Genomic DNA, 27790 nt, shown 5'->3' with positions numbered 1-27790 from the left:
ACTCGACCTTTTGCATTTAGGAAATGTATAAAACCATTGAAAAAGAACTCCAACCGTATACTGTTTGTACATTTTTGATATATTTTTCATGTCTTGATGTTTTCTTTTGTACAGAGTTGGTACATTTTTGTAAATTTGGACTACAGTGAAATGTTTCTTTGAACAAATACAGAATGGCAGCTCCTCAAACATACTGACATGGTAGTAAAATCTACATTTTTTAAAACTTTTTGAAATACATACATGTACAGCATAATTCACATACATATACAGAGTTCAGAGCATGACCTGTGATTGTGTTGTTTTGCTGCTTCGGCGTACGTCAGTAGCGCGCTGGTCCCGTGTGCTTCTCCTTTGGTCGTTTAAGGCAAAGAGGGAATACAATGGGGTGCAAAGACAACTTAACATGACTTCAACACAGGGGCAAACACTCGTCTTTGTTTTCATCGTGACCTTCAGCATCTTTTTACTTTGATTCTGGCAATGACAACAAGGCAGAGAAGTGTAGGAGAAGATGTTGCTGATCAAATTTGGGATATTGTGAATAATCCCTTCTTCTTTTTTCTTTTTTTTTTTTTTACCCCAATGAAAGAATGAAAGGATGAAAACATGCGACGCTTCTTTCCTGAATGCCAACGGTTGCTTATGTGTTAAAATATAGACGTCTTGCTCAATTATCTTGTACTGTTCCACTTTGTCTCTGTGTTGTGCGCATTATTGAGTCAATAAATTGGAATTGGAAAAATGCTCCAAGCAGGCAACATTTTCCCTGAGTTTCATTATGTAGAACAGAATGAAAAAAGAAATATACAAAAAACCCCAAACAATATCTTGTCAAAAACATACCAAATCAGATCATAGTGAATAAAAAGAGACATGAATGGTTATTTTCTGCTTTTCTTTTTCCTCCAAAGTCCACAGAGAGATCGGCTCCTTAAATTACATCTGAACTTCGCTATAATTGTGTTCAACCATTATGGCTCCTTTAAGATGGGCTGACTCACAGATCTGGGAGAACATTACTGAAACCTCAGTTCTCCACTTTGAAATGTCCGTCAGCGAGTGCAGCACTCTGTCACTGCTGATGCCAAATAATAAATCTCTGATTAATATGTACACACACACACAAACATACACAATCGAATGCGGGGCATTATTTAGGTTATGTAGAAAAAAGAAAATGTCTTTTTTTTTTTTTCCCTCAGCGTTCATCCACTCTGGGCCGCCCTCCTTCTCGGAGGGGAGAAGCGAGTGAACTTAATCACGTCAATCTGTAATTTGTCTTCCTCTCCTGCTGGCCCTGCAGCTGTGGATGAGCCAGTGGCTGTTTGCACTGCAGCTGCTTTTATACGTTAGTCTCCAGCCCGTTCATGTCAACGGAACAGTGGTCCTTGTCCCTGTGCTCTCTCTTGTGATGAGCGTGTTTCCTCTTCTCTATCGGCCGGATCCCCTCCTCCAGCTGGATCAGGCGAGCCACGTCTGGGGAGAGGTGGTCTTGCTTGCCGCCAGGTGGAGGCGGCTGGTAGCAGCCGTTCTTCTGGTTCTGATAGGTCATCATCTGCTGGATGCTTATCATGGGCTTAGTTTCACAGATCAAAGGCACCTGGTGGACGTGTGATCATGAAGGAGAAGAAAAAGAAGAATGACTCATGAATCATGATGCAATATGTAGGTGTGCAAGCAAAGTGACGCAAGTGTCCTTGTCGAGAAGCTTATATCCAAGGCTGTGACCAGGCGCTGTGCTACAGAAATTATAATAATAATAGAAGCTAATAATAGAAGCAAATCCTGACTAACTTTAAGAAGCCCGTCTGATCTTACCTCATCCTATCGCTGATCAGCTTTTATGCCTGTTACCTTGCTCGTCGGGCTAAAAAACTTTGCAACTGTTGTTTTTTCTCAATGAAACATGGAACAAAAATGGAACAACATCATTCCTATACCAGCTGCTTCCCTTTGAAAATCTCTTTTTGCAAAAAAAAACAAAGTACATTCTCCAGTCGATTATGACCAGCCGACCAGGCGACACCAGACCCTCATGCTGTTGGGTCGGCTTCTCCAAAGCCGGTCTTAGTTGCTCAGCTAACTGTATGATCATGGCCTGATCAGGGTAGCCTGTGTCCACTGCTGAACATTTTGTCATCAAAGAGCAACACACTGTTAAATCTCTCAGTGACTAACGTTTGGCCATGTAAAAGCAAAAAAAAAGAGCTGCCATATGGATTAAATATGTAAACTAACCTTACCAGGCAGATAAATTAAAGTTACAAGTTATTAGGATGCTTGTGTAATACACTTTTCCTATCTTAAGTTAGGATAGGACCACTGGCTGGTCATCTGTAACGGCTCAACCTAATTACCACGGTTACTACACAGATGTCGTGAAATGGCACAAAGACAAGTTAATGACAATGAAGATGAAATTCAGTGTCCTGCTACATATCAGAATAATTGTGGACTTATTTCTCCAAATGATGACGATGATGAGTGAACTGAAAGCTTTTGTGTTGCCGGCATTTCTAACATATTCTACAATATAGAGAGAAAAGAAATAAGAAAGAAAAGCTTGATATTGTGGGATAACGTGTGGAAAATATTCTTTTCTATGCAGACAACACTGTTTTACTAGCAACATCTGGAGAAAAGTCTTTATAAGAAAAACTTTACTGTGCTTGATTACTTATTGTGGGGGGCCTGAGTTGGGAACCATGTGAGGCCCATTGGAAGATATGTAGGCTGTGGCTCAGTTATGGAGTTAGTTATCAGAAAAACACGCTGACATGATATAAACATATGTGGGATGAACAAACGAGTGGCTCTTGGTCAGGAGATGTGTGCATAATGTAATGGACTGATAATATATGGACCAAACCAAAACTATGTATATTTAAGGATGATAAAATCTGAATACTGTTATGTATGTATGTGATTTATATGAAAAGCAGATATTTGGTAATATTTGCATGCCCTCACCTGCTCCCCTTCTTTGACAAAATCTTTTCTGCAGATGTGAGCCATAATGCCTGTCGCCAGGGCGTCACCCATCACATTGACCATGGTCCTGAATCGATCCCTAATGATCAAATCAAAAGTCATTCACAGTGTTAATGAAGCTTTGTATATTATTATTTTACATTCCGTGTTTGGTTGATTACATCTATACACAAACTCCAGTAAGGAAGCTATAGATTCAAATGTTATGGCTTTGATAGCGTACAGATTTCATCGTTACTTACAAAGCCCAGTCCACAGCGATGATGAGAGTGATGTCATCGGTGGGCAGACCCACAGAGGTCAGCACAATCACCATGGTTACGAGTCCAGCCTGCGGGATCCCGGCTGCACCGATGCTGGCAGCCGTGGCCGTGATGCTGAAAGAACATCAGGACAGAGAGGGTTGACTTTTTGTAACGAACAGGGACAAGTCACCTTCATCAACGGTGGTCGTGAGTCTGAGCTGAAGGAAAGTGAAGTTTAACAATATATATGTAGGGACAGTGGTGGTGCTATTCATGCTAGGGCATTTTAATGTCATGCTACTTTATCCTTCTGCTCCACTGCCGTCACTTTGCTGAAAGGTGGCGATGATGGACTGGTTGCCTTCATCCTGGTGACCAATAGGTTTTAATTGATTATAAGTGGGTGATAGGGAGCGATGGGACAAGGTAGTTCAAGGTAAACAATGGGTCTGTGACTTTTGCTGCCTGAAATAAAAACTAAAATGTACATCAGTTGTAGCTAATGTAAGCTAATGCTAACACTACTCTTGAATTGGCTGAGAACTGCGTCTCCAGCTTTATGCACTGTTGCCCATAAAGTTGAAATAAAATGTTTTGTACCTCTTCTCATGAAATGATTGTGACAATGTGATTTATTCTTGATAAATAAAGTTTATATCTTCTCAACTTTATTGATCAAACTCTTCCAAACTTATCACAGTGAAACTTAAACCACAATGAACCTTTGCAAACTGTGTATTCAGGCTTTAACTAAATTGGGTTTATTGAACAATTATTCCAACTTTATGAGCAACAATGTATATATATGTATAAATATATATATATATATTTTACCATAACTTGTAGCCCCACAAAATAAAGCAGTTACTAATAACAAGCCTGTGTAAGCTAGTTAGCTGAGCATGTTAGCATAGCACCTTACGTTAGAAGAGTTAAAAACACTATTTAATCCATTTCTCACACTCGCGCTCAAACTATCACGCAAATCGGGCAATTATACCAAAAAATTTTGTCGTTGTGGTGCCCAGTATCGGATCAAGTTAAGAACCTTGGCCTTGCAAGATCAGCAGGTAAGATGACCCAGCATCTTAGAAAAGTAGTGTAAAAACTGGGTCCACCTCAAGCAGCTACAATATCAAAATGCTGCTAAAATCCAAATTCAACAATATAATGTGCAACTATAATGAAGTACGGTATGTGAGTGTATTTTCTACCATGCTGTAGGTAGAATAGGAGACGAAGGGAGAACGACTGAGCAGATGTTCTGTCTCAGACCTCTGAACACAAACTGACAAACTGTCCTGCTGCAAGGCTGAGGGGTCGGGTTGGGTTAGCATGCAGATGGAACGGCTCCATGGTCAGCAGCCAAACGGCACGGGAACAGGACGCAGAGAGAGGGAAAATTATTATAATTCTGGCGTGACAAGGGAGATGAGTAATACAGGTCATATGGGTTTTACCGCCAAGGGATTACGAGGGAATGGGCACAGACTGCAGCCATGAGGAGAGGTCTGCTTAATGTTATTACTGTAGGACATGTCATGAAATCAGGAGGGAGGGACAAGGCCGCTTTCCTGCACCCGAGTGGGCTGCAGGTAATGTGGTTCAAGGCTGGTGGTGCTGCCGAGAGTTGGTATTTTTATCTGTGTCTGTGTGTCCGTCCGTCCGTCTGTCTGTCTGTGAGTCGGTCTGTCTGTCTGTCAGCGTCCCCCCCGGGGCATCCAGACTGATTTAGTAGAAATCAGATCACACTAAGAAGCTCATATGAGGCGTAATCTGTGTGACATTTACATATATGTGTATCTAGTAAATCCCATAATATTTTTTATTAATTCAGAATTAAACTAAATGTGTGACGTTAGATTAATTCACATGTTGCTCTCAAAGCACCACAAGTGTGCCTGCTTTGACCCAGTTGAATTTCGCTGACATTGTCAGACTATAGGAGGTTTTTCCCTCTTTTGCAAACCTGCTTCTGAGATAAGAATCTGTCCAAGCAGCTGTTGATATTAACCATGAGGTGAGAAAATGTAATGTAATGTAATGTAAACTCACATTATCCTTCATTAGACCCTTTCAGCCTCTCAAATGTCTGTCAAACTCCATTTCCACTGTTTATAAAACTTTAGAAAATCTCTCATCAGACCCACAGAACATTATACAGCTGTGTTTACAGGCTGGACATTATCACTAGAATTATTTAAGTCATCCAACATAATCAATAAAATGACAGTAACTGTGGTTAAATAAGGTTTCTGATTCCTGACAGATCAGCCAAGTCGAGTTCTCTGCCTGGGGTCCCAAGATTAATGGAGAATATTTTAAATTCACTATTATTTCACTGACTGAAAGTTAGCCCGATGAGAGAATGAGGTCAGAGTTGTTATTTTAAGTGCCAGAATTTGAGTGACGCAATTTGTGACGCAGTGTAATCGCGACACAGGACTTTGACTAGTTTACTTTACCAGGACCTTTACTAGTTCGGTAGTAAAGGTCAATGTCACGTACATCACATAACTTTACTTCAGTAACTAAAGTACTTATTTTAACCCAAACCATCATGTTTTTTTCTGTTATTTGGAAAGTTTTAATTGGACTTTAGTTTTATTGCTGCATTGACACTTTGACAGGACAAACCGTGGCAATGACACGGTTGAACGGAGCGTGCCGATCTCCTTCCTCCTTTTTAACCAGCCTCAACTGCTCTCATTTATTATAGCTCATGGCGTTTTTCCATTTAACCCTTTAACGTCCTCACCAAGGAAAAAGCAATGAAAAAATGTATTCTTTATATATTTTATTTCCTTGGGGCACTAATTACAAAAATCTATTTTTTTTTATGACACATTTTTTGAAATATTGGCCAAATGGTTGAGATGTCGTAAGTAAAACATGTTTTCAATAAGATATAGTGAGTCAAAATGTGCTCTACCATATGGTTGAGCAGAAGGTTAAAGGGTTAAAAGCCAGTTCTTTTCTAAAGTCAGCGAGCCTCACCTGATTGTTATGATCTGTCCAAAGTCCAGCTCATAATTATTCACTTGGGCTATAAAGATGGCTGCCACGGCCTCGTAGAGCGCGGTGCCGTCCATGTTGATGGTGGCCCCGACAGGCAGCACGAAGCGGATGATGCGTCTGTCGATGTGATTGTTCTCAAGGAGGCACTTGAACGTGATAGGCAGAGTGGCAGAGCTGCAGCAGAAAAACATAAAGAATTACAGATAATGGCACAAGCATAGATGGTACAAATCTATCAAATGCACCAAGAGGAGCTGCGAGTCTGTCATTACCGGCTGTTTTCTAGCACACACACACACAGCAACACATTGTTGAGTGGCAATTTTCTCTGTGGTGGTGGGGGGGTCTCGTCAAAGTGGTCCACTAATTTGTCATTGTATTTATTTACTGGAATAATATATATATATATAATAACTATTTTTATGTTATGCAGAGAAGAGTCATCATGTGTGCAAATTAATAAACATAATTGTGAAAAGTCAGATCTTCAGATTTTTACCTGGAGGAGGTTGCCAAGGAGATGAGAAGGGCCTGGAGAATGCCTCTGATGTATACAATGGGGCTTTTCTTAGTGATAAAAAAGTACATGGCCGGCAGGATGAATAGACCATGCAGCACCAAGCCCATTACCACCGTTATGGCGTAAAAACCAAGCTTCTTCCCCATGGCTGAAGGGTCATCCATCTCCAAGATCTTACCGGCAACCAGAAACACAATCCCAAAGGGGAAATACCTGTGAAGGAAGGATGGATGGTAAAGCACATGCTGATAAAATGACAGCCACAACATCAGCTGTTATTTCTAACGAGGGAACGTCTCCTCATGATGCTTCAAGTTTTAACAGTCACGGTGCATTTACTGTTTACAAGCAATGATAATATGCTCACAGTGACCGTATTGACAAGTAGCAAGCAGATATAATGTTTACTATGTTAGTTTAACGTACTCACATTGTATAATTAGCATTAGGACAAAGTGGTTATGGTCACGGTATGGACAGATTAGACAAATTAAAATTTTGACCTGATGATGCTAAACCAAAAGTTAAAACAGGGACACAAATGTTTGAACCACATTTCAGGTGATCATCAAAGTCATTAAGACATATTGCTGAAGAACCATGAAGGCGGTTCAGGTAGATGTTGAGATATTTCACTGGCTAAGTTAAAGGTCCCATATTCTGCTCTTTTTAAAGTTCATATTTGTCCTACTACAACAGGTTTACATTGTTTAATGTTCAAAAACCGCACTATTTTGCTCGTACCTGAATGCCCCGTTTTACTAGAAAAACAATCTGTGTACTTTGCTTTTGCATTCAGTGTCTTTGAGTTACCAGGAACGGGTCACATGACCAACAGATCCCCTTATGACACATTTAACACAAAGATAAGGCAGGAGAAAAAACACTGAGCGGTCTTTCTCATAGTCTGGCCAGGCACAGAGGGAACACACATTTATGGTGAAATGACATTAATCCCTTGTTGCCTGTTGCCGCAAATTCGCCTCAAACCGCTTCCAGTCTTGATGCAGCTGAGGTGGCCTCTGTATCCCACTAATGCTGGTTGATGCATATTCTATGTATACATTATATATACATAGATGCAGACATACATAAATAAACCTCTCCACTTAATTTAGCATCTGCTTGAATGCAAAAACACAAATAATTAATTTTTTTATATAATTGTAAATAAATTCAGGCAGTAAGGGGTTAAAGAGTGCATTTTGCAGAATATGAGACCTTTAAACTTTTGACCTGCCGATGGCACTTGAGTAAAAGTCAGGGGATCACCAAAGGCAAGAGGATTCATCCTCTGGGCATCATGAATATCTGTGCCAAATGAAATGGCAATCGATCCAATAGTTGTACAGACGTTTCACTAAAAGACAAAAATGCCAATTTCATAATGGCACGAGAGGAAAACTTGGGAGATTAGTGCGGTAATCCATCCCGACATAGTTCAGTCAGGACCAAATTGTTGGACCAGCTGACAAAGTCATCCAAGTAGCCAAGCTAAAAGGAGAAATTCCTAATGCTGCTTTAGAATCAGTCTCAGCAAAACTGCTCACAAATGTTGTTAAGTACTTATGAAATAAATATAACTCTTACCAGATGACAATGGCAACAATCTTCAAAACGGCTTCATTCAAACTCTGGCAGAAGTTGACCAAAGCACTTCCATTGGGTCCCATTCTGCCTAACATTATTCCTGGATGTAAAAAAAAAAAATACAAGCATACATAAATGAATAAATGCATCAATAATACACATACAACTATGCAGTGTAGCCCTCCAAGTGGGAGCACAACACATTCTAAATTCAAAGATTGAGTGCGCCAATTTATGATTTATGCAATTATACATATTTATGCATGTACAACGTGGATGTTACTCTGTGGAGGTGTGGATGCAGCATCCATGCCAACTACTTACCCATGGTAGCGGAAAAGATAACAATCCCCAGCACATTCATGCCTTCACTGGTACCAGGCGACGTTTTCATGATAACGTCAGGCGGCGGCGTGAGATCCAGAGAGAAGTTCTGGACATCTGTACCGTTGTCGTCCTGGATGCCGTAGATGTAGACCCTGCGGGTGGTAGTCTCATCCAGGAGCTGAGCCACTGTTGGTTTGGGAATGAGCTCGGGGACCCTCTGGGTTCGATACTGGAAACCAAAACACAGCACAGGGCCCAACATCAGCGCAGTAAACATGACGCCAACAGAGATGTTAATGTTAATGATACATGTGGGTTCATATCAGAAGTGTTGAATGATGATTTACTCTCCTCCTCTATGCTAACATAGGATTTTGATATTCATCTAAAATGAATCAATGAGAGAGAAAGAGGTATTGGAAAAATTTTACATTATACTAGATACACTTTTTCTATCTGAAAATTAGATGAGAAACCAAATGTCTGTAGGTTAAATATGAAGCTTGGGTTAGCACATAGAAACATCTATCCATCTTTTCCCTTTAACCACTTAAATGAACGAGATGTTTATCAGCGAGCTTTAGAGATGTATTTGAGTACCATTAGCCAGATGCATGCTAGTAGTTTCCCCCTGTTTCCAGCCTTTGTGCTAAGCTATGCTAACTGGGTGTTGGTTGTACATACATGAGAGTTGAACGTATCAATCGTCTCATCTAAGGAACTGCTTTGACCAGGCCCGTAGCTACCACTGAGGACACCAAGGCCATGTCCTTGGTATTTTTTGTGGGTCTTAAAAGTGTGTCGAATCACTAAAACAGCTTAGTTTGTATGGTGTGTTGGACACCTACTGAGAAAGCATGATTCTTTAAAATAAATTATTCAAATTTTGATTTTCATACAATGCTGGAAGATGTTTAAGTCTACAGTGTTAAAGTTGCACATTTGAAAACTGGCTAAATGTACCTGAGACACTCAGACTGACACTCTAACCTGCACTGCAGCACTCTGGGCCTCAGAGCCGTGAGTATGCAGCTGTTCAGCCCAACAGCAGCTCATCTCACTCAAACTTGTGTTAATCTGTGAAATAAGCTGCTTTGTGTCTGTTTGAACAACACATTCCTGCACACGTGGCTCTCTTTGGTGCATAGTGATTTGCTGAAACACTGAGGACAGAACAATGGACATATTCAGCAGTTAAGACTTAACATTTAACTATATGCTCAGTATATTTTAATTTTTCCACTTATAGTCCAACAAAAATGAATTGATTAATAAATAAAGGAGTCAGTGTGTCAGTAGTGGCAGCTCAGAAAAGGCTTTGTAGGGTTAAAGTAAAGCTAAAGCGTGTCTTTGCCTCCAACGATGCCTTCTTACCTGTTGAAAAGTAGCTTGAACCAGGTTGGCAGGAAACATGTTGCTGGAGAAGAGAATTTTGAGAAATGTTAAAGTGAAACTGAACATATTTTACTGCAAAAACGAACAGCAGCATTATTATACTTTCAATTACATCCAGAACAGGAGTGAAATACGAAGCGTCTGCTGGTTGTGGTGCAGACCTCTGCCTCATAACTGCAGGCTGCTGAATCAGACACATTATGTAGCATTCTTTATGCAGAGAAAGAGGGTGTCTGTCAATCACAAGCGATTCAGCAGTGCATTAGCACTCGGCTGTAAATCCCACATCAACACGGAGCTCAAATCACAATCAGAATTCAAAGCACAGTTCAGATGCAGAGAGATTAAAAGGCATATTGTATTTTACAGCTCGCGCATTCAACAGAGTGACATAAGACACGTGGCAAAGATTTACAAGGACAATATGGTGTAACTCTAGTCAGTATTCTGCCCGGATTTGACCACTTAGTCATTCAGCAGCCTATCCTGTGTCTAAGACAGAGCAAAGCAGGCTAATGAACCACTCTGACCCCAGTGCCCTTAATAAATCCAAGTATGCACATATTCATACGTACTGTGCTCATTATACATACTTTATCACACACACACACACCACTGCAGACTGTCGGGCCCATTTGAGAGCGTAAGGATATGGTATGGCTGCATGATAGATGAAGGCTGTAAAGAAGCTTTGCGAGATAAATCCAAAGCACAGCTGTGCTCTGTAAAACACACACACACACACACACACACACATGCATATGCGCTGAGATCCTGTGAACGACGGAGGGTCACCTCTGCCACATGATCAGTACATAGTTGGCTTGGCCAGTTTTTTTTTACTTTCTGCTTGAAAGTGACTCATTTGAATTTTGTCTTTACATATTACAAATATTACAAACTCAACAAAAGACAAAGTGGTGAAATGACATTAAGATTACTAAACATGAAATATTTTTCAATTAAAATAATAATAATAATAAGTTTTTAACTTGGTTTTCTACAGCTCATTGTGCTTTTGTGATAACATGGCCTCATAAACTTAAATATTCTGGCAGTGGATTCAGCAGCTCAGCAGCTCTCTGTGCTACCGGCAGTTGCCTTTAGCCCACTGACCGACTGTCACACTGACACAGTGTGCTCTCAGGGCCTCACCGTCATGTTTCTCACTGCGGGGCTGACCCAGGTTCACCTCAAACACACGCACTTCATCCTTCGGCAGCACTAACTAGCTTAGCACAGCAACCCATTGGCACACGAGGCTTCAGGCTTTACGCTCTGACCTCAAGCATTTTCCTGACTTCAGCCCTCGTGAATTAGCACGCTGAGCAAGACATTTACATATCAGAGGTATTACAAAATAGCCTTAAATGGATGTGCTATTGGGGCAGAAAATTATATTTACTCTCAGTGCGTATAATTATGTTTTTCCATTAGTCTGCTTTCAAATGTCTTACTTCACATGCAAATTCACAAAAATCAAAGCAGACAGATTAACAATATTTAAATTTGACTCATTCTGAAATAAGTACATATGCTCAGTTATCTTTCTGTTTTTGTTGTTCTTTTTAACCAACTAACTTTTTTAATGTTGGTGTCTTTGAACATTTTCATTCTAAGGACCATCCATTGTTCCAAGATCCGTTTTGAAAAAAGAAAAAAGAAAAAAGAAACCACCAACAGACATCTCACATATCTTTCACAACAGAGGTGTTATTATTACCCCAGAGAACAGAGAACTATCCCTTCCTAACTTACTACTCAGCATACAATACCCTCAGATTTATACTGTGGTCTCTTCGTGGGCTTCACTCCCAAGTTGGGAACCAATACTACAGAAAATGAATGAATGCTTTTTGTACAAGAGTCTCAAAAAATAAGAATACAGCCGTAACAGTAGTGCTATAGTAAAACCAGGGCACTCCTTTATTGTATTTTTTTCATGGTCATGCTTATTATGTGGTTAAACTGCACACATTTGTCAATCATCTGTCATCTACTGCCTATTGTTAAGGCATATTTAAACTGCCACCCAAGAGCTGCATAGTTGGGAAGCAAGTCTGATGGGATGTAATGAATGTTATTCAACCAAGCGCGTGTGTGTCAGTCAACTGGATGATGACAGTTTCCTCTGAGCACGTGAGAGGAGATACGTAGCAGTCTCTTACCGAATGAGATCGAGCAGAGCGTCAGCTGAGCTGGTCATTGGCTTCTTGCTGTCCTCTGAGTCCTCCTTCTGAGCAGCTCCACCCGGGTGGATGATGTACACCATGACAATGCCCACTACCACGGCAACGAAGGTGGTCCAGAGGTAGTAGGAGATGGTCATTATGCCCAGGCGGCTGGAGCACTTGGCGTCCAGGGCAGCCAGACCTGACATCAAACTGAAGTAAGGAGCGAAAGAGGCCACAAACAAAGGCAGAGACAGAAGAAGCAGGGAGACAAGAAGACAGACAGGGAGGTAGAAGTGAGTGTTACAAGTTGGGAAGGACTTTGTAAAGGACTTTCAGAAGTGGATGCTTTGAAAAGTGAATTTCAGCTTCCCCGCAGAGGCAGACTGAACAAAAATGTAATAAGTGGAGCTAAACACATGCTGAATATGTTGCTGAGTTGTTTATAACTTACTTCCATCAACCTGGGGAAAAAGTCAAATGAAAATCCTTCACAATGGTGTGACAAGTGCATAATGAAGCAACAAACCACTGAGCCTCAAACTAACACTGTTACATAAGGTGACGCATAAGAGGGAATGTTCTTTATGTCCAAGATTCATCCTCATAACCATTAGAGCTTCAATCCAGTGACATGATGGCACCGCTGTTTTCCAACCAGAGGACACTTTTATATAAGAAACCTCAGCTGTCTCAGATAAGCCTATCTACCACAGAGAGAAGAAAGCATCATCGAACTGCATAAAAATATTCCCTAAATCTTTGTCTTTGTCTCTCTGTCACTTGCTCCTTTTCTTTTTTTTGTAAAATATAAAATCATGAGAATTCACAGCTTCTCAACGCCTCTCTTTTCTATCACAGAAAGCCTGGAGGTAACAGAAGCACTATAAACAGAAGACAGTCATTTGCATTTGAATTGGCTGCTTGGATCGGCCCTTCAGGTATCTAGTGTAGTGACAACGTTGTGGGCAGCTGTAATTTGCAGGAAGTGTGAGAAGACGTTGAAATGGTGGCACAGCAGGAGGGCCGAGCCACTGGAGGCAGGAGAGAGAGAGAGAGAGAGAGTTTGTGAGGTTTTTACTGGGTGTCTTGAGCTGGGGTGACAAGATTTTCTCCTTGTCCAAAATGTAATCTGGTTTGACTTGGCAAGTGTTTGGATGGTGCTGCTGAGGCTTTCCGTGCAGCCACTGCCTGTGCTTAAGCTCATCCTGCCATCCCCCCATTTATCAGCTCTGAGACGTACTACAGTCTCTCACACTCACATGAGAGTGAGTCCGCCTTTAAAATGTATATTTTTTCAGCCAAGAAAAAGAAAATCTGGTAACAAGAATGAAAAGGCGTGTGTGTGTGCACAGGTATGGGACAGCAGACCGTCCATTTAGCCATACAAGAGGATGCTAAAGGTGCCAGAAAACATTTGATTTTCCTGAAACTTCAATTCAATTCAGAAAAAGTTCTAATGAAGCACATGATTGCATGTTTTCACTGCGCTGCAGCACCATATTTCTACAGCTGCAAACATGACTTGACAGACTTGCAGAAGAAATAATGCCTTATATGGTTTGGACTGGAGCCTGAGAGCACAACATGAGACATAACGTGGACGTAAGTTAAGGATGCAAGCTGAGCTGCCTGACTGAAGATGGTGCCAATGAAATAGACACAAAAACAAGAGACAACAAAACGAGCTGGAATGACGTTGAGTTACTTTTCACAGATTCTAGATCTCTAGATCATCCAAGCATGTGGGTGAGAGAACATTTGTTGAGATACCTTTGAAAAGTAATGATGATTTAACTTGGAACCGTAACTATGTAACTGATATCGCTAAAGGCAGTAGGATGATAGTAAGTATTAAAACATAGCACAGGCAGTCATACAGTCAGTGTACTAACATTATATATAGTATATATAAAGATTTAGCTCCCGTGTGCAGTTTGAGATGATTATCAATCACTGTGAGAGCATAATAGCACCTGTGTAAGGGCATTACCAGCCAGGTAGATGTGAGTGGAAGAGGGGAATTGCTTGAAACTTTCAGAATGACAGAGAATGTCCCAGTAACCATAGTAACTCGCTCTCACCCGCCTGCGGGAGGCCGAGCTGATGACTCTGAACAGCATGTATGGCGATGAATTAGGCTGCAACATAAAAGATCCAGGTATATTTATCGCTTTCCCTCCTGATGGAGCTAAGAGGGTCTGAAAAAGTCAGTGGGCTAATCAATGCCTGGGTGATAAACACTGAGGAGGGAGGTGTCCCCACAGACCTGAACCTACGAATGTATCTAAAAATATTCTTACGAACCAACTCGCCTCATGTTGCCATCAAGTTAAGTACTAGATAAAATGTTTACTGTCATGGCAACCTGAATTTACATATATACCAGATTTTATAGGTGTGACAAGGACCACTGTGATTGCTTCTACATCCATGCTGGAGGTTCTCTGTCCTAGTGAATGTCCAGCTGACCCTGCACTTAGAGGACGGAAACACACAAAGAAGTACAACACCATCATTGTCCCCAGGCTTCTCCTCACTAGAAATCCAGCTCTCTATTCATGAATTTCGACCACTTCAGTTTACACCTCTCTGTGCCTTTTTTCCCCACTTCTCTCAGGTGGTGACCTTAACCTTCATTTTTCCAGAAGCCAGAGGTCTTCTCATTGAAATATTCCTGTTGCTACCTTTTTTAATGCATTCTCACTCTGAACATTTAGCCGATCATCATACTTTAGACCACTCCCACGAACAGGGAAAACTGCTGCTCACGGCATTTCAAGCACTCAGATTTAATGTGTTAGAGTGCATAAATTGAACCAGCCAGTTAAATATGACACCGAAAGCAAAGTGTGCTTTATTATCCAGGATGTGATCATCAGACATCATGACTTGAATTCTGATCACAGATATTACAGGCTGCAGCAAATAGGCTGAAGTGCACGTTATAATTTCCCAAGGTTCTCCACCTATGACTGTCTGTTTGCTGCATGAACTGAGTGTTGTGATGTGACTGGAATTACGTCTCAAAGAGATGCACAGTTTGTGTGAATAAATCTTGCCCCCTTTCGGTATATCGGACAACAAGTGCGTCTGCAGCAGCGATAACTAAGGATCTTGGCCTGCGCTGGCCGGGGATTAGACGACCTCAGAACGTCATAAGTAGAAAGTCAAGCTGAGGTGGATTGACGGCACAACGAAACATCAATCATGTGGGAAATGGCAGATGAACTGTTTCAACTGAATGATGTTGCATTGTATGTCCAGATGTTTGGCGTGGACATGATCCCCATGACAGGATTTTTTTTTCACTGCACCCCTCCTCCTCCTCCTCCTCCTCCTCCTCCTCCTCCTCCTCCTCCTCCTCCTCCTCCTCCTCCTCCTCCCTACTCTGTGCATTCAAATCTGATAATAATGTCACAGTCAAATGTCATGTTTTAGATCCCTCCACAAGTCCTGACTCATATTGAGTGTTTGATGTGCTACTGTGAGGTGACAGCAGTTGTGAAGCTGATAAAACATCAGGAATCGTATTTCTTGTTTCATTTAATTGATAATTTATCTATTAAACTGACTGAAGTTTTCTTTTATATGAGGCCAGATTATTCAAATCAGCGGCTGATTCATCAGCAAGTTTTAACATTTCATTTGTGACACCTTTACTTTGGATAGATAAGCACTCTGCCGGTGATATTTTATTCTGTGTTCTGTATTTTATCTCACTGTGTTGGATAAATGAAGTCGTCCACTGACTGATGAAAACACATGATCTCACTGTACACACATCCTTCACTGACAAGCAGGCAGGCAAGAGGATATACCAAAGTTTATATGGTGGACTGGCACAGTTAAAGTCACTCTTTTTAGCTCTGTTTTTGGTCTCCACCAACTCCTGCCAGAAACAACTAAATGCTAAATGCTCCAATATTATCACCAGCTAGTTTCTAACTTTGTCTTACTGCCGTTCGGAGCAAAGTACAGTACAGTAGTGAAGCGTACTGTGGGGTTTCTAGAGCTTTTACAAAACAACTGGCCTAATATGTGAAAGATATTAGAATTAAAGACAAGATACAAGTAATGGTGCCTTTCCCATTTGCTTGATTAAATAGATAGAATTAAAAATGAACAATTAAGAATACATCTATGTGCTTTTTTCTTGTGAGCAACATAAAACCTTGTGAACTCAGAAAATACTCATAGAGCACGTCAGCTGTTGCGTCTCTTCCTCTTAGAGACAGGAAACTGAATAACTGCATACCGAACCGAGTACCAACGCTGAGATCTCTGTCCTTCTCTCTGACAACTGAGTCAAGGTGGGATTACAGTGTGTCGCCTGCCATGTGTAGCGGCCTTGATCGTGAGGTTTCAAGCAGGCAGATCTGCCACAAGATTTTTGGACCATATGGGGCTTATAGTCCTCCCTGCTGCACCTTCGCTGAGCAAGAGCATTACAGTAATCCGTCGTCCAGATGAAATAAAGAACGCCAAGGCTCCTTGGAGAGGAGTTATCCATGACATGTGGTAACGACACTGTGGCCTTTGTTTCAGCAGCTCGGTATGTGGCACATAAATATTTTACTTCACGGCTATAGAGGTCTATAGATGTCAAACCATAAAGCAACAATTCAGCATATTGTACAGAAAAACAAGAGGCTCACAAGAACTCTAATGGGTGGTAGCAATGGCTAAAAGTATATATTAGAAATCCAGGACGTTTTCTATGTTCTTCTTAAGTTTAAATTAATGAGAAATTAAAAAAAATTTGCCGTAATAAGGTGCTTATATTCCTAGAACCGAGAGGACCGTGGTTGCTTTTCTTGTGAAAGCAGTTTGAGTAAATAGTCAGTAAAGTCTACTTGGTGGCTCTCAGCGTATACAAACAGTTTTTAATGACAGTTTGTCACAAGCTGATGAGTCAAGGCTGGACAGCGTTATTACTTGTTACTGGCATTGATCCAGTGAGAAAACAGGCACACACTAAGGTGAAGCCTGGAGAAGCCACTGCTCATAAACGTCTATCAGGATTTTACTGCTCCTCTGTGATTTCTCTGACTGGTCTTGTGCTCCAGGTGTGGGTGACTGTAGTTTTATGGCCATCGGGTTAAATCCTCACTGTATTATCTGTTTCTCTGTGTGCTGAGATTAAGAAAACTAATTTACTATAAACCACTTGTTGTTCTAACTCCGCTGGCTGACCTGCTGAGCTGACCAATAACGCTGAGCAAACATCGCTGTCAGATGGTTTCTGCTTCCCAGAAAAGGTCAGAAAAGACAGAACCATTGATAGTTAAGCAGCAAATCCAGTCGTCAATTAAAGACCAGGATGACGTTAAAATCTACCAGGATGACACAACATACTGCAAATGTTTTTAATGAGTGATGATAACAGATAACTTGTGTTCTGTGTTTTTCAAACCACAAGGTTGTCAATAATCTCTTATCTCTCCTATTCCCTCTTTTAGATTACTTTATTAGTCATACATCACAGTACACTATATGACATATTTAAATCTAGAGGCTTGGTGATCTCTGAGCTCCTCTTTATTTTCTCTGCACTGAGAGGTGAAAATGAAGCTGTAATCATCGTCCTTTACGCTGTTTTTAACTTGTGCTGTTCGCTGTCTAAAGAAAATTGCACTATATTATCTCCATTTTCCTCTATTTGTCAGAGAAATATTCTGAGGGAATTGGTCAATTGATCACCCTGTGGGCACAGAAATTAGGCAGCGACAAGACAAATCTCACTGTGAAGACCAGATATTGATCCACACACACACACACACACAAATGATTTAAACATCCTCTCCCATCCAATGCGTGCGATACAAAAGCAGTGGAGATAATTTGAAAAATCAGAAATCACAGCAGCATTGCTTAATTAAAACGAACTCGCAGGGAAGACATCATGACATGACATGAGCCCAAATGACATGACATGACAAATGAGAGCGAACAGGGGGAAGAGAGAGACAAGGCCGGGTGGCCAATAAAAACCTGACAGTCCACCGGCCAACAGATTCGACGGCCCTCTTGGGATTTGTCCACCACCGTAAGAACACGATATACTCCTGTTCTCAAAATGTACAAATCAATTTTTATTTTATTTAAAAAGGCAGATGCAACTATCAGTACTGAATATGGTTTGGATCAACCATATGCTGTTGGTGTGGATGCCTCATGTCATTACACTGCTTTTCACCTTTGACCTTCAGATCTCAGCCAAAGCACTGGTGAATAATAGCTTCCAAGGGCTTTATCAAAATGTTAATGCGGTCTTTAACTAGAAACCACAAAAAACTGGATAAATATACATATATATATATATATATATGTGTGTGCTTTTAAAATGTAGAACTAGTTTATACCTCATTTTAATTACAAAAATAAAAGACACATTGAACATAAGGAGGCAGTAAGTGGAGTGGCCATTGATTCTGCATGACGCGTTCATGGGATAATCTGGTTTCCGCTTTGGCTGGTGTGCAGATGGCGCTGGGAGGGAAAAAATGGGGACAGGCAGGCTATAGGGCTGGGGCGGATATTCACCCCTTAGATAAGCCCTACTGTACCATGCACCATGTCAACCAGCCGGTCTGTGCATGCCGATCTAGATACACTCTGCTGTCATCAACAGAGGAGAGAGAGAGAAAAGCAGGATATCGACCCTGTTAAGTGTGTCTGCAGAGGGTTGCAAAGAAATTTAGATTTGCCACGAATCTCCTCAGCATGGAGGGGAGCAGGTCAATACATGTTTTGTCCAGTCCTCGCAGCTGTGAAGTAACGAGCCATGGCTTCCACTTATCGCCTGTTATTCCATGGAATCGTAGGCAGGCGGGCAGGCACCAGGAACATTGTGTGAGCTGCAGACTCAACAGGAGCTGCAGCAGCCTGTGCCCATGTTCAGAGTGCTGACTCTTTGCCCTGATTGTTTTTACATTCCCGTGTGCTCAAGCGGTGTGTTGGACTTGGCTCAGGTTGGCACCCTGCCTGCATGCACTGTTTCAGATTAGTTGTAATTAACGTCTCTTCCCCTCACGTGCCTCACGTTTGGCAGGAAACCTGCTTCGGCAAGATCTCCTGCTCCTGAATTCTGAATGCAACTGGTGGAGTGGACTGTGAACACTCATAAAGGAGCACACATTTACTCTCACTGTCCTGTGCTTCATGTTGAAACAGCTTAGATACAGACAATGAAAGAGAGGTATACAAGTGACAGACAGAAGCATAGAGAGATGGAGAGATGGACAGACAGGCAGACAGACAGAAAGAGACAGAGTGAGGGAGGGAGGATTAACTTCTCATCCAGTCTTTGCTGTTGCATAGATTGTAAGTAGCTTATTGCACAAAGCACCCTGCATGTAACCGGTGCGTTTGCATGATTTGTTTTGGGAGTTTTTGTGTGTGTGTGTGTTGGACATCACTGACCTCATGCAGGCAACTAAGAGCTTTGGGCCTAAAATAGTCAAACTGGAGAACCTGGCAGGCTGTGCACTTCTAAGAACACACCCGGAGCAGCTATAACTGCTACCTCCAAATAAACATTGCAAAGGTCATCTAGGTCGTGCTTGTGAGATTTTCTTTTCATTAAAGCGAATTCATTTGCACCATTCAGTAAATTCAAGAAGTTATTTTGTGAGGAAAGTATTAGAATTTCACCCAGGCTGCTTTGTGTGCTTCTATCTGGAACAAACACCCAAAAAAACCTGATGTCTGCTTGAACTCTCTGTCTTTTAAACTGAGGTTTGACACTTTTCTGTTTGCCACCTTCTCTCATTTAGTGTCTCATGCAAAATAATTTGAATCGTCTCATTGTTGAAAGGTGCTTTACAAATAAACCTGCCTTCTTGTCTTCTGTTTTAATTGCCGTTTCTTACACTTCCCAGAACCCAATAAAACACGCCTGAACTTGTGGATCTCAGTCAAACATGGATGTAAAGGCAGATTAATATTTAAACAGCCAACTAACGATTTTTTTTTTTAGTTCATGAATATTGGAGTATGTCTGCGAAAGCTGCTCCGTTGCCTCAAAGCAGAACAAGTAATGTGACGTTAACTATATTTTACCAGCTACTGACAGTGAACCAATGACCAGGTGGTAAGTAAGGACAGCTGATTGGCTCAAAGGTCAGCTGGAATTAAAAGGCAAAAATAAAAGAAGTTAATACAAAGATAAAGATGCTTGGTGCAGACGCTTCCGTGCAACAGAGATGACCCACAGGTGCGAGACTCAGTATTCAGGTGTTCTTACTTTAAGCTTTGCTATATTTCATTGAGTCGGTGGACATCTTAAGTGGACAGCACCTGCTGTTGCCAGATGGTGAGAGACTTGCTTTAGTTTTTCTGAGGGAATGAAAAAATAATCCTGCAGTAACCTATTCACAGAAATACATTAGAACATATATTATACATTTGAGTGCATTTCTTTGATTTCCCTGTGATACAGTGACGCCCAGCACTTCAGCAAACGTTCATAATAAATTCTCTCTGAAGCCACTACAAAGTAAGTTCAAACATAATGTGATGTGTAAATGTTCTCAGAAGAGCATTTAAATAGCTTCCACACTGGTCAGATGTCATGTTTCATGTGTTCAGGTGAAAAGTTCAGCAGCCACATGGTACACATGGTACATTTTTTAAAGGAATATTAACCACTGCCAACGGTGAGCCCTTATGGCAACAGGCCTCACCTACATGAAGGATGACTGATACTCACATGATAACTAAAAAAATCTCCTCTTCACAGCTCATTTATCAATTTATGCAATACACCTAATTTTTTTTCTCAAGCATGCTCCTCAACAGTCAACAGTCAACATTCACACAAATAATTTACTCTTGCATCAAATTTGGCATTTAGCATTCACGACAATGTGTTTGTGTGTGTGTTTTTATGTGTGAGCGCGTGTTTGGATCTGTGTTGCTCTTACCTTGATACGACGAGGGGCAAAATCAACATTTTTAACATCCTCATCAGCAGCTCTCCGGGAAACTGGAAGTATTTCACCTCCTGCAAGTGGCAGAGAAACACATCCAGTTAGACATGTGGTTAGACAACACAAGCAAAATGTATTTTGCTCACTGCAGTGACCTGCATGATTCCTGCTTGTGTTGCTGCCAGCTGCACTGTAATGCTAACTGCTGTGGAGCTTTTTCACTGCACTATCCACACGTCTGATGTCCACTTTGTCAGCACATTATTTAACATCATTACAGACCTATTATAGAACTATTTGCATAATTGGGAACAACAACAGCTCACGCATGGCATGGAGTTCCACAGGGATCAAACGTTGACACTCGTGTATTTATCATCATGTATCATTAAACATTTAATGTAAATATGTTTATGATGCAGAGCTTGATAACCTTTATTCCATTAAGTCAGTTATTAGTTGAACTGAGGACTTTTACTGGTCATTGTCCAGCAAGGTTTTATTGTTTATTGATGAGAGTTTTAGGGAATTTGTTTTCTACAAGCTACAGCGAGCATCTCTGTCCAAAGGTAAAACAAAAAAAATGTATTGATGATCTATCTTTTGGCAAGAAAGCTAAAAAAATGTCAAGCTATTATTTCTAAAACAAAGTCATCCTTCGTGCTGGGCTCAATTTTCAAGAACACATCAACAATAATGAAAGAACAACAGGTTTTTATTATGGAAACAACTGCATTTATCAAAACCTGACCTTTGAAATAAGAAAAGACAAAAATAAGAAAGACAAAACAGACGCCTGCTGCTGTCGTAGCTCTGAATGCTGTCGCCAAAGTTTTGACAAGTGAGCCAAAAAGGAGAGCTCGCTGTGCCGTGGCCTCCTGCCTGCGATGATGTTTAGATGAACATTGCTTCTATATAAAGAATAAATGGCCTTGCAACGCGACAATGCTCGATCTACTGCTTGTGTTCCATTTTCCTGCTGTATATTCAAAGTCTAAAGTCTCAAACTGCCTTTAGCATCTATGCACTTAGTTGCTAAGGACTCATTTTTCCATCTCTTTAAAAACAAAAAAAAACAAAAAAAAACCTTTTTCATTCCATTTTCTTTCCAATAATGGCTGCTGCCTTTCAGTAACTGCATAAATGCACCCTTATTATTTTAGTTATGCCCGAAAATCAGCAGTGTAACATGCTAAAAGTCAATATGCTGATGTTTAGCGAGCATGTTTATGAGATGCAGTGTGTGGTCAGATTACAGTGTATAATTCAGTTTACATTACTTTTAATACAAAAGCAGCCATGCTGTTGAATGATATCTGTGTGTTCTCGTCCGTACTGATGCCGAAGGTCTCGCTGCCGCAGAAGCTGCTGTGTTTCACGGACTCTGAAGATTGAATCATGTTTTACTCCTGTGACTTTTTTCATTAGTGAGGCTTAATCACATGGGTTGTGCAACATCCGTGGCGTCCGTGTGTCTTGCCATGATATTTGTATGGAAAATATAATTGATTTTGTAGGATTACAGTTCTGTATGTACAGTCTTTATTCTCATACTGAACACCATTATATACTTTACATTTAAATGTATAGCTGGTTTACCCTGGTCTTTATTTAATCATGTCAAACATACTCATGGTTTTGCAATTCAGGGACATTACCTACAACTCATACATACGCAGCAAATTACTGTCTAAATCCAGCAAATTACTGTTTTGATTCATTTCCTGTGTTACAGACAGCCATTAGTTTCAGTTTATGTACTGAATGGCAAATGCAGATTTGGCAGATACTTCCGTGAGACTGGCAGTCAGCCATGGTTAAAAAATAGTTTACTATTGGAACTACTATCTGGAGCCGTTTCAAGTTTTCATCATCTGAGATCATAAAGGAGTCAGACGCTGTATGCAGCAACCTTTGTAACATTTCCAACCAAATTTACATGATCATTTGCACAGTGTCCATGTTTGTGGATTTCATCTTAAGCAACCAACATATAGATGGATATCATATAGATATCCGAATAGAAAGATAGTCCCTCACTGGAACTATATTGCCATGCAAAAAAATAAAAAGGCAGGCTTTTATTATCTAGTTTATATCAAATTCCAGCACTCTGCAGGTGGATCTTTCACCATAATAATCTAAAGTGGCTAACAGCAGCACGAGAGGCAATTTATCAGATTTTAAGCAGCTTCATCTCGAGCATCAAAATACTACACTGTTGCCCATAAAGTTGGAATTTTTTTTACCTCTTCTCATGAAATGATTGTGACAATGTGATTTATTCTTGATAGATAAAGTGTATATCTTCTCAACTTTATTGATCAAACTCTCCCAAACAGATCACAGTGAAACTTTGCAAACTGTGTATTCAGGCTTTAACTAAATTGGGAGGAAACAAAATGATTCCAACTTCATGGGCAACGGTGTATATACAATGTTTTCACATATTCAGTAATATTTCCCATAGCAAACAGACACGACATGGAGTGAGACTACGGTAAAAGGTGGGCTGATGTGTCTGCTCAGCCCGAGGGTGACACTCACAATGTACAATTGTCAATTTGCACTCCTGTCATGCTCTGTGGACATGCATAGGAAAGGTGAAATGAGTTTTCTTTGTAGGGTATTGGGCTCCGCCCTTAGGGACACAGTGAAGAGCCCAGACGACAGGAAATTATTGGAAAAAGAAGATGGATGGCATCAGGAAATATGTAGCTACAAGGGACAGATTACTTAAATCCTTGGTTAGAGGGAATTACAGAACTTGGCATTAAAATGGTACACATATCTCCTGAGCAATTATGTTATCCTTCCTGCCCTTAACAAATGACTATGGTAATGTTAAAAGTGCCAGGTGGTACTGATTGACCCACAGGTAACTACCACACATCGCTGCAGTCGCCCTGAGCACAACAGAGCCTTTTAACGCCTTTTAGCTCCTCGTTTTGATTGTCGGGTTTCTTTCAGTTCAGTGTCATCTCATCAACATGTCTTGTAAGCGCAGCGGGCAGCTGTTTTCAGCTAAGAAAGCTGTGATGTTCGCTACCTGGACTGAAGAACAAAATGACAGACAGACAAAAGTAGTGACTAGTTAACATTATAGGGCACCTGGCAGCTATGGTGGAGACCAAAATAGAGATAAAAGTAGAATGAATACTGCATGTTTGTCTCGTGGCTAGTTGCTCTGTGTTTGTGCCATATGTAAATAGGACATTTTTTGTTAACACGGTTTCCAAAATGACCTTAAAGGTGAATCTGGTAAAGCCAAAAAAAAAAACCCAAAGACATAAACAACATCACTAAATGCAGGTTTAACAAATCAGAGCCGAATGTTAGCAGACTACCCAAAGAAGCAGGTCCAACAACTTAATCATGGTACAATCTATAGGCCTGAGTGAATGCAAATGTTCAAAAACTAATAACTTTGTACAAAAAGCAAAAACATTATTATTTCATGATGACGTGGGGAAAAAAGCCAGTAGAAAAACGAAACAAAGGTGAAGAGCTGGAAATGGGAAAATCAAATACAGCAGTTCTAAGTACAGCGCATCTGTGCAGTGAGATGATGGAGCAATAAAAGCTTTTTGATGCTGTTTGGGAGCTTTTAGGCCAAACGGCTGAGTGACCGTGTGGGTGGGGGTACATTTGTATGTTTTGTGTTGTTGTGTGGCAGTCTGTGGACATAGTATTCACAGTGTACACATGGACGTATGTGTGTGTGTGTGTGTGTGTGTTTGAGTACAGGAAGGACAAGAACAACGTTTAGTACACTCAGGTGCACGGACATAGACTATCTAAGTGCATGAATCATATCTGTACTTCTAATTAAATCTGTCATTCATTAATTTGCTGCTGGGCTGCAGAGACAAACCGATTTTTGTCTTGGGAAAAACATTACCATTGATTGCTTAGTAGAAATAGACTGCAGCGACACTGCTCATTCAAGAAACAGTCCACCTTTGAATGCTCTTGCACTGTTAAATGCTAATTGTTTTTGTGAATACATGCTGTAGTTTGACATTTCTGTTTTTCAATACCTCTAAACAGTGACAATTTAAATGCCATTGCTTTTTTTCATCCTTGAATCTGCACAGACATTTTGTTCTTTAACATTTTCTTTGCTCTGTTTAATTCGGCCTGCCGCTGAGCTCGCTTTCGCCTACATCACTGCTTCTATCTCAAGGACTTACGTAACACTGAATTACCTGTGTATGAAATGTGCAGTGCAAATAAACCTCTCTTGGCTTTTTCATAATTTCTTCCAATGAGACAGGAGGCAAAAGAATGTCAATGTTTTTAATGAGCAAAAAAACATGTGGTCCAATCAGTCCGTATCAATATAATCAAGTATAATCTCCCACTTACTCTAAACATGACTGTCCTCACCTTTCAGCCCTGCCTTCTGCCACCGGCTAACATTTGCTGTAATGACGCTCGCAAATATGGAGCAGTATAGTGCCTCCTCATGTATTTGCATTAATCTGCCCAAATAAAATAAATTGAAATGTCTGTGTGTGTGACCAGGAATTAAAAACAAAGAAAAAACTATTGTGGTCAAACTAATGACTTTACCACCAGCCTAAGCTGTTTATCTAACTAACCTAAGCTAGATAACATAGTAAACATTACCTCTTTAACATTAGCATGTTAGCGTAGTCCTTGTGAGAATCAAAATGCGTTTAGCTTTGACCACCTCGCAGCCTCACACAGCACCTTGGCTGTGTATAACTTTGTCAGGATATATTGCCATAAAGGAAATAACTTCACCTTGCTTTGAAAAACTGTGCTAAAATTGGCATCTACATGACAGTGAATGATCCACATTGTTCTGTCATTCTGCTGTGTACCTACACCAAACTGTGGGAGAACAAGGAAAATATCAACAAATATGATATATTTTGCCAACATGCTAATTTCAGCCGAGCGGCTTCTGTGGTCTCAGAAACAAAAGAGCTGGTAGTCCTAGAAAATCAATGTAATAACATTCTTTCAAGTTGTTATTTACACTCAAAGAGGACATGCATTACATTACCTGTTGGAGAATAAAGTGATGAGCACCACCAGCAGAAACTGATGGAGCTCGTAGTATAAGTTGTTCACATGCACACTGACTCTATATGGGCACTGCATATAAAACAGATGGCTGTTATAGTTGTCAGAGCGGTGCTTTGGCACTCACAAAATCACCAGGAAGTCATGCATCTGAAGTCTCCCTGTTTCTTGCTTGAATTTCTTTTGACAGATTTATTTCAGATTTATGAGGTTTATCTCTTTGCTCATCTCTTTTAGATTTCTTCTGTGCAATAACTTCATTATCAGACAATAAAATGCTTGGACAAATAATCATCTAGTTGCCTGCAGAAATGCTATTTCTCTGTTAATCTGCAGCATCTTAGCATCCAACTATTTGAATTTCACCTCCCATTCGGTTTTGTGTGAATTATGTAAGTGAGCACGAATGCTGTGTTGTTGACTTGATGTCTCTGTGAGTGATTGACAACTAATCTCCCCACCGGCAATCAATTTCCACGTCCATCTGAGAGGCTATAGGCAATCTGGGCGACTGATGAGATACTGTCATCTTCACTTTAGTGGTCTTAGAGTAGCGATTGTGGCGATAGAACCTATATATTGCTGGAATTAGGTGGCCTTAGATGGGCTAAGAGCAGCTGGTTTCTATTTATAAGCTTTATAAACTTTATCCCATCTGGTGGCAAAAATCGAGTCCCAGGAAGGTAATTTTTAGGGCAAAGAATTGGTTTTAAATTGGTGGTAAAGTTGCTGTAGGTTAAAGATTGAGTAAAGGATAGCGACTGAATGTGAATCAATCCAGTGTCCTCACAAAGAAAGCTGCACAGTTGGAGTGTGTGTGTGATCGTGAAAATGTTGGTGTGCTGCACATGGAGTGTAGGTGAGGAGGCAGATGCGGGAAACCGGGTGTCTGAATCCATTGAAGAAGGGGGCAGGGGGGTCACACACGGACACTTAAAGGGGGGAGATAAGGCAGGCAGGCTGGTGGGTGGGCAGGTCAGGTGGGGGGAGACCAGGGTTCACAATCACCACCAGGCATTTAAACCAACTGACCTGCTCAGAGAGCTGCTTGCCTCTGAGGAAGAAGCCCAGCAGGCAGCCAATGACCACGGCCAGCACAGACAGTATGAGCAGTCCGTTCTGCTTGCAGACATTCTTCACTCGCCCCCACACTTCATCCAGAGCCACCGCCATCCTCCTCCACCACCTCCTCCTCCTGCTTGTCCTGGTCCTGACTGCAACTTCGCTACCCCCCTCAGAGAAAAGCACCAGAGCAAGCCCCTCTTTTACTGATTATTCAGCCATATAGAGCCAACACAGCTGCCACCACACTGGAGGAAATAGCAGTGTGGACGCAGCAGGCGGGGGAGAGATAGGTGATGAAGGAGAAGGTGGGATTGAGAGATAAGAAACGAGGACGAACAAAAAGTTAACAGAAAGAGAAAAAGTTGGAATTCGGTTAACAGGCGGGGCGAGAAGTAAAATCAAAGAGGTAGTCGTCCAAAAATAAAGCACTTCAGGAGTTTCAGTGTTCGTCCTCCGAGCTGCTGCCTTGGTTATTCC

The 27790-nt window shown here is 41.0% G+C and overlaps 1 protein-coding gene across 1 annotated transcript; it reads right to left on the bottom strand.

Moving 5' to 3' along the window:
- Positions 1-1345: 1345 nt before the first annotated feature.
- slc1a7a (solute carrier family 1 member 7a) lies at positions 1346-27421 on the bottom strand. The gene is made up of 11 exons (XM_070844623.1): positions 27281-27421; positions 21188-21267; positions 12258-12473; positions 10069-10111; positions 8692-8923; positions 8368-8467; positions 6757-6990; positions 6237-6431; positions 3237-3371; positions 2974-3073; positions 1346-1603 (listed from the first exon to the last, which is right to left on the bottom strand). The coding sequence occupies exons 1-11, from the start codon at positions 27419-27421 to the stop codon at positions 1346-1348; spliced, it is 1734 nt and encodes a 577-aa protein (XP_070700724.1).
- Positions 27422-27790: the final 369 nt, after the last annotated feature.

The sequence above is a fragment of the Pempheris klunzingeri genome, chromosome 15, assembly GCF_042242105.1.
Source record: "Pempheris klunzingeri isolate RE-2024b chromosome 15, fPemKlu1.hap1, whole genome shotgun sequence".
NCBI lineage: Eukaryota > Metazoa > Chordata > Actinopteri > Acropomatiformes > Pempheridae > Pempheris > Pempheris klunzingeri.
The sequence above is the reverse complement of the archived record's forward strand: the minus strand, read 5'-3'. Positions and strand labels throughout refer to the sequence as shown.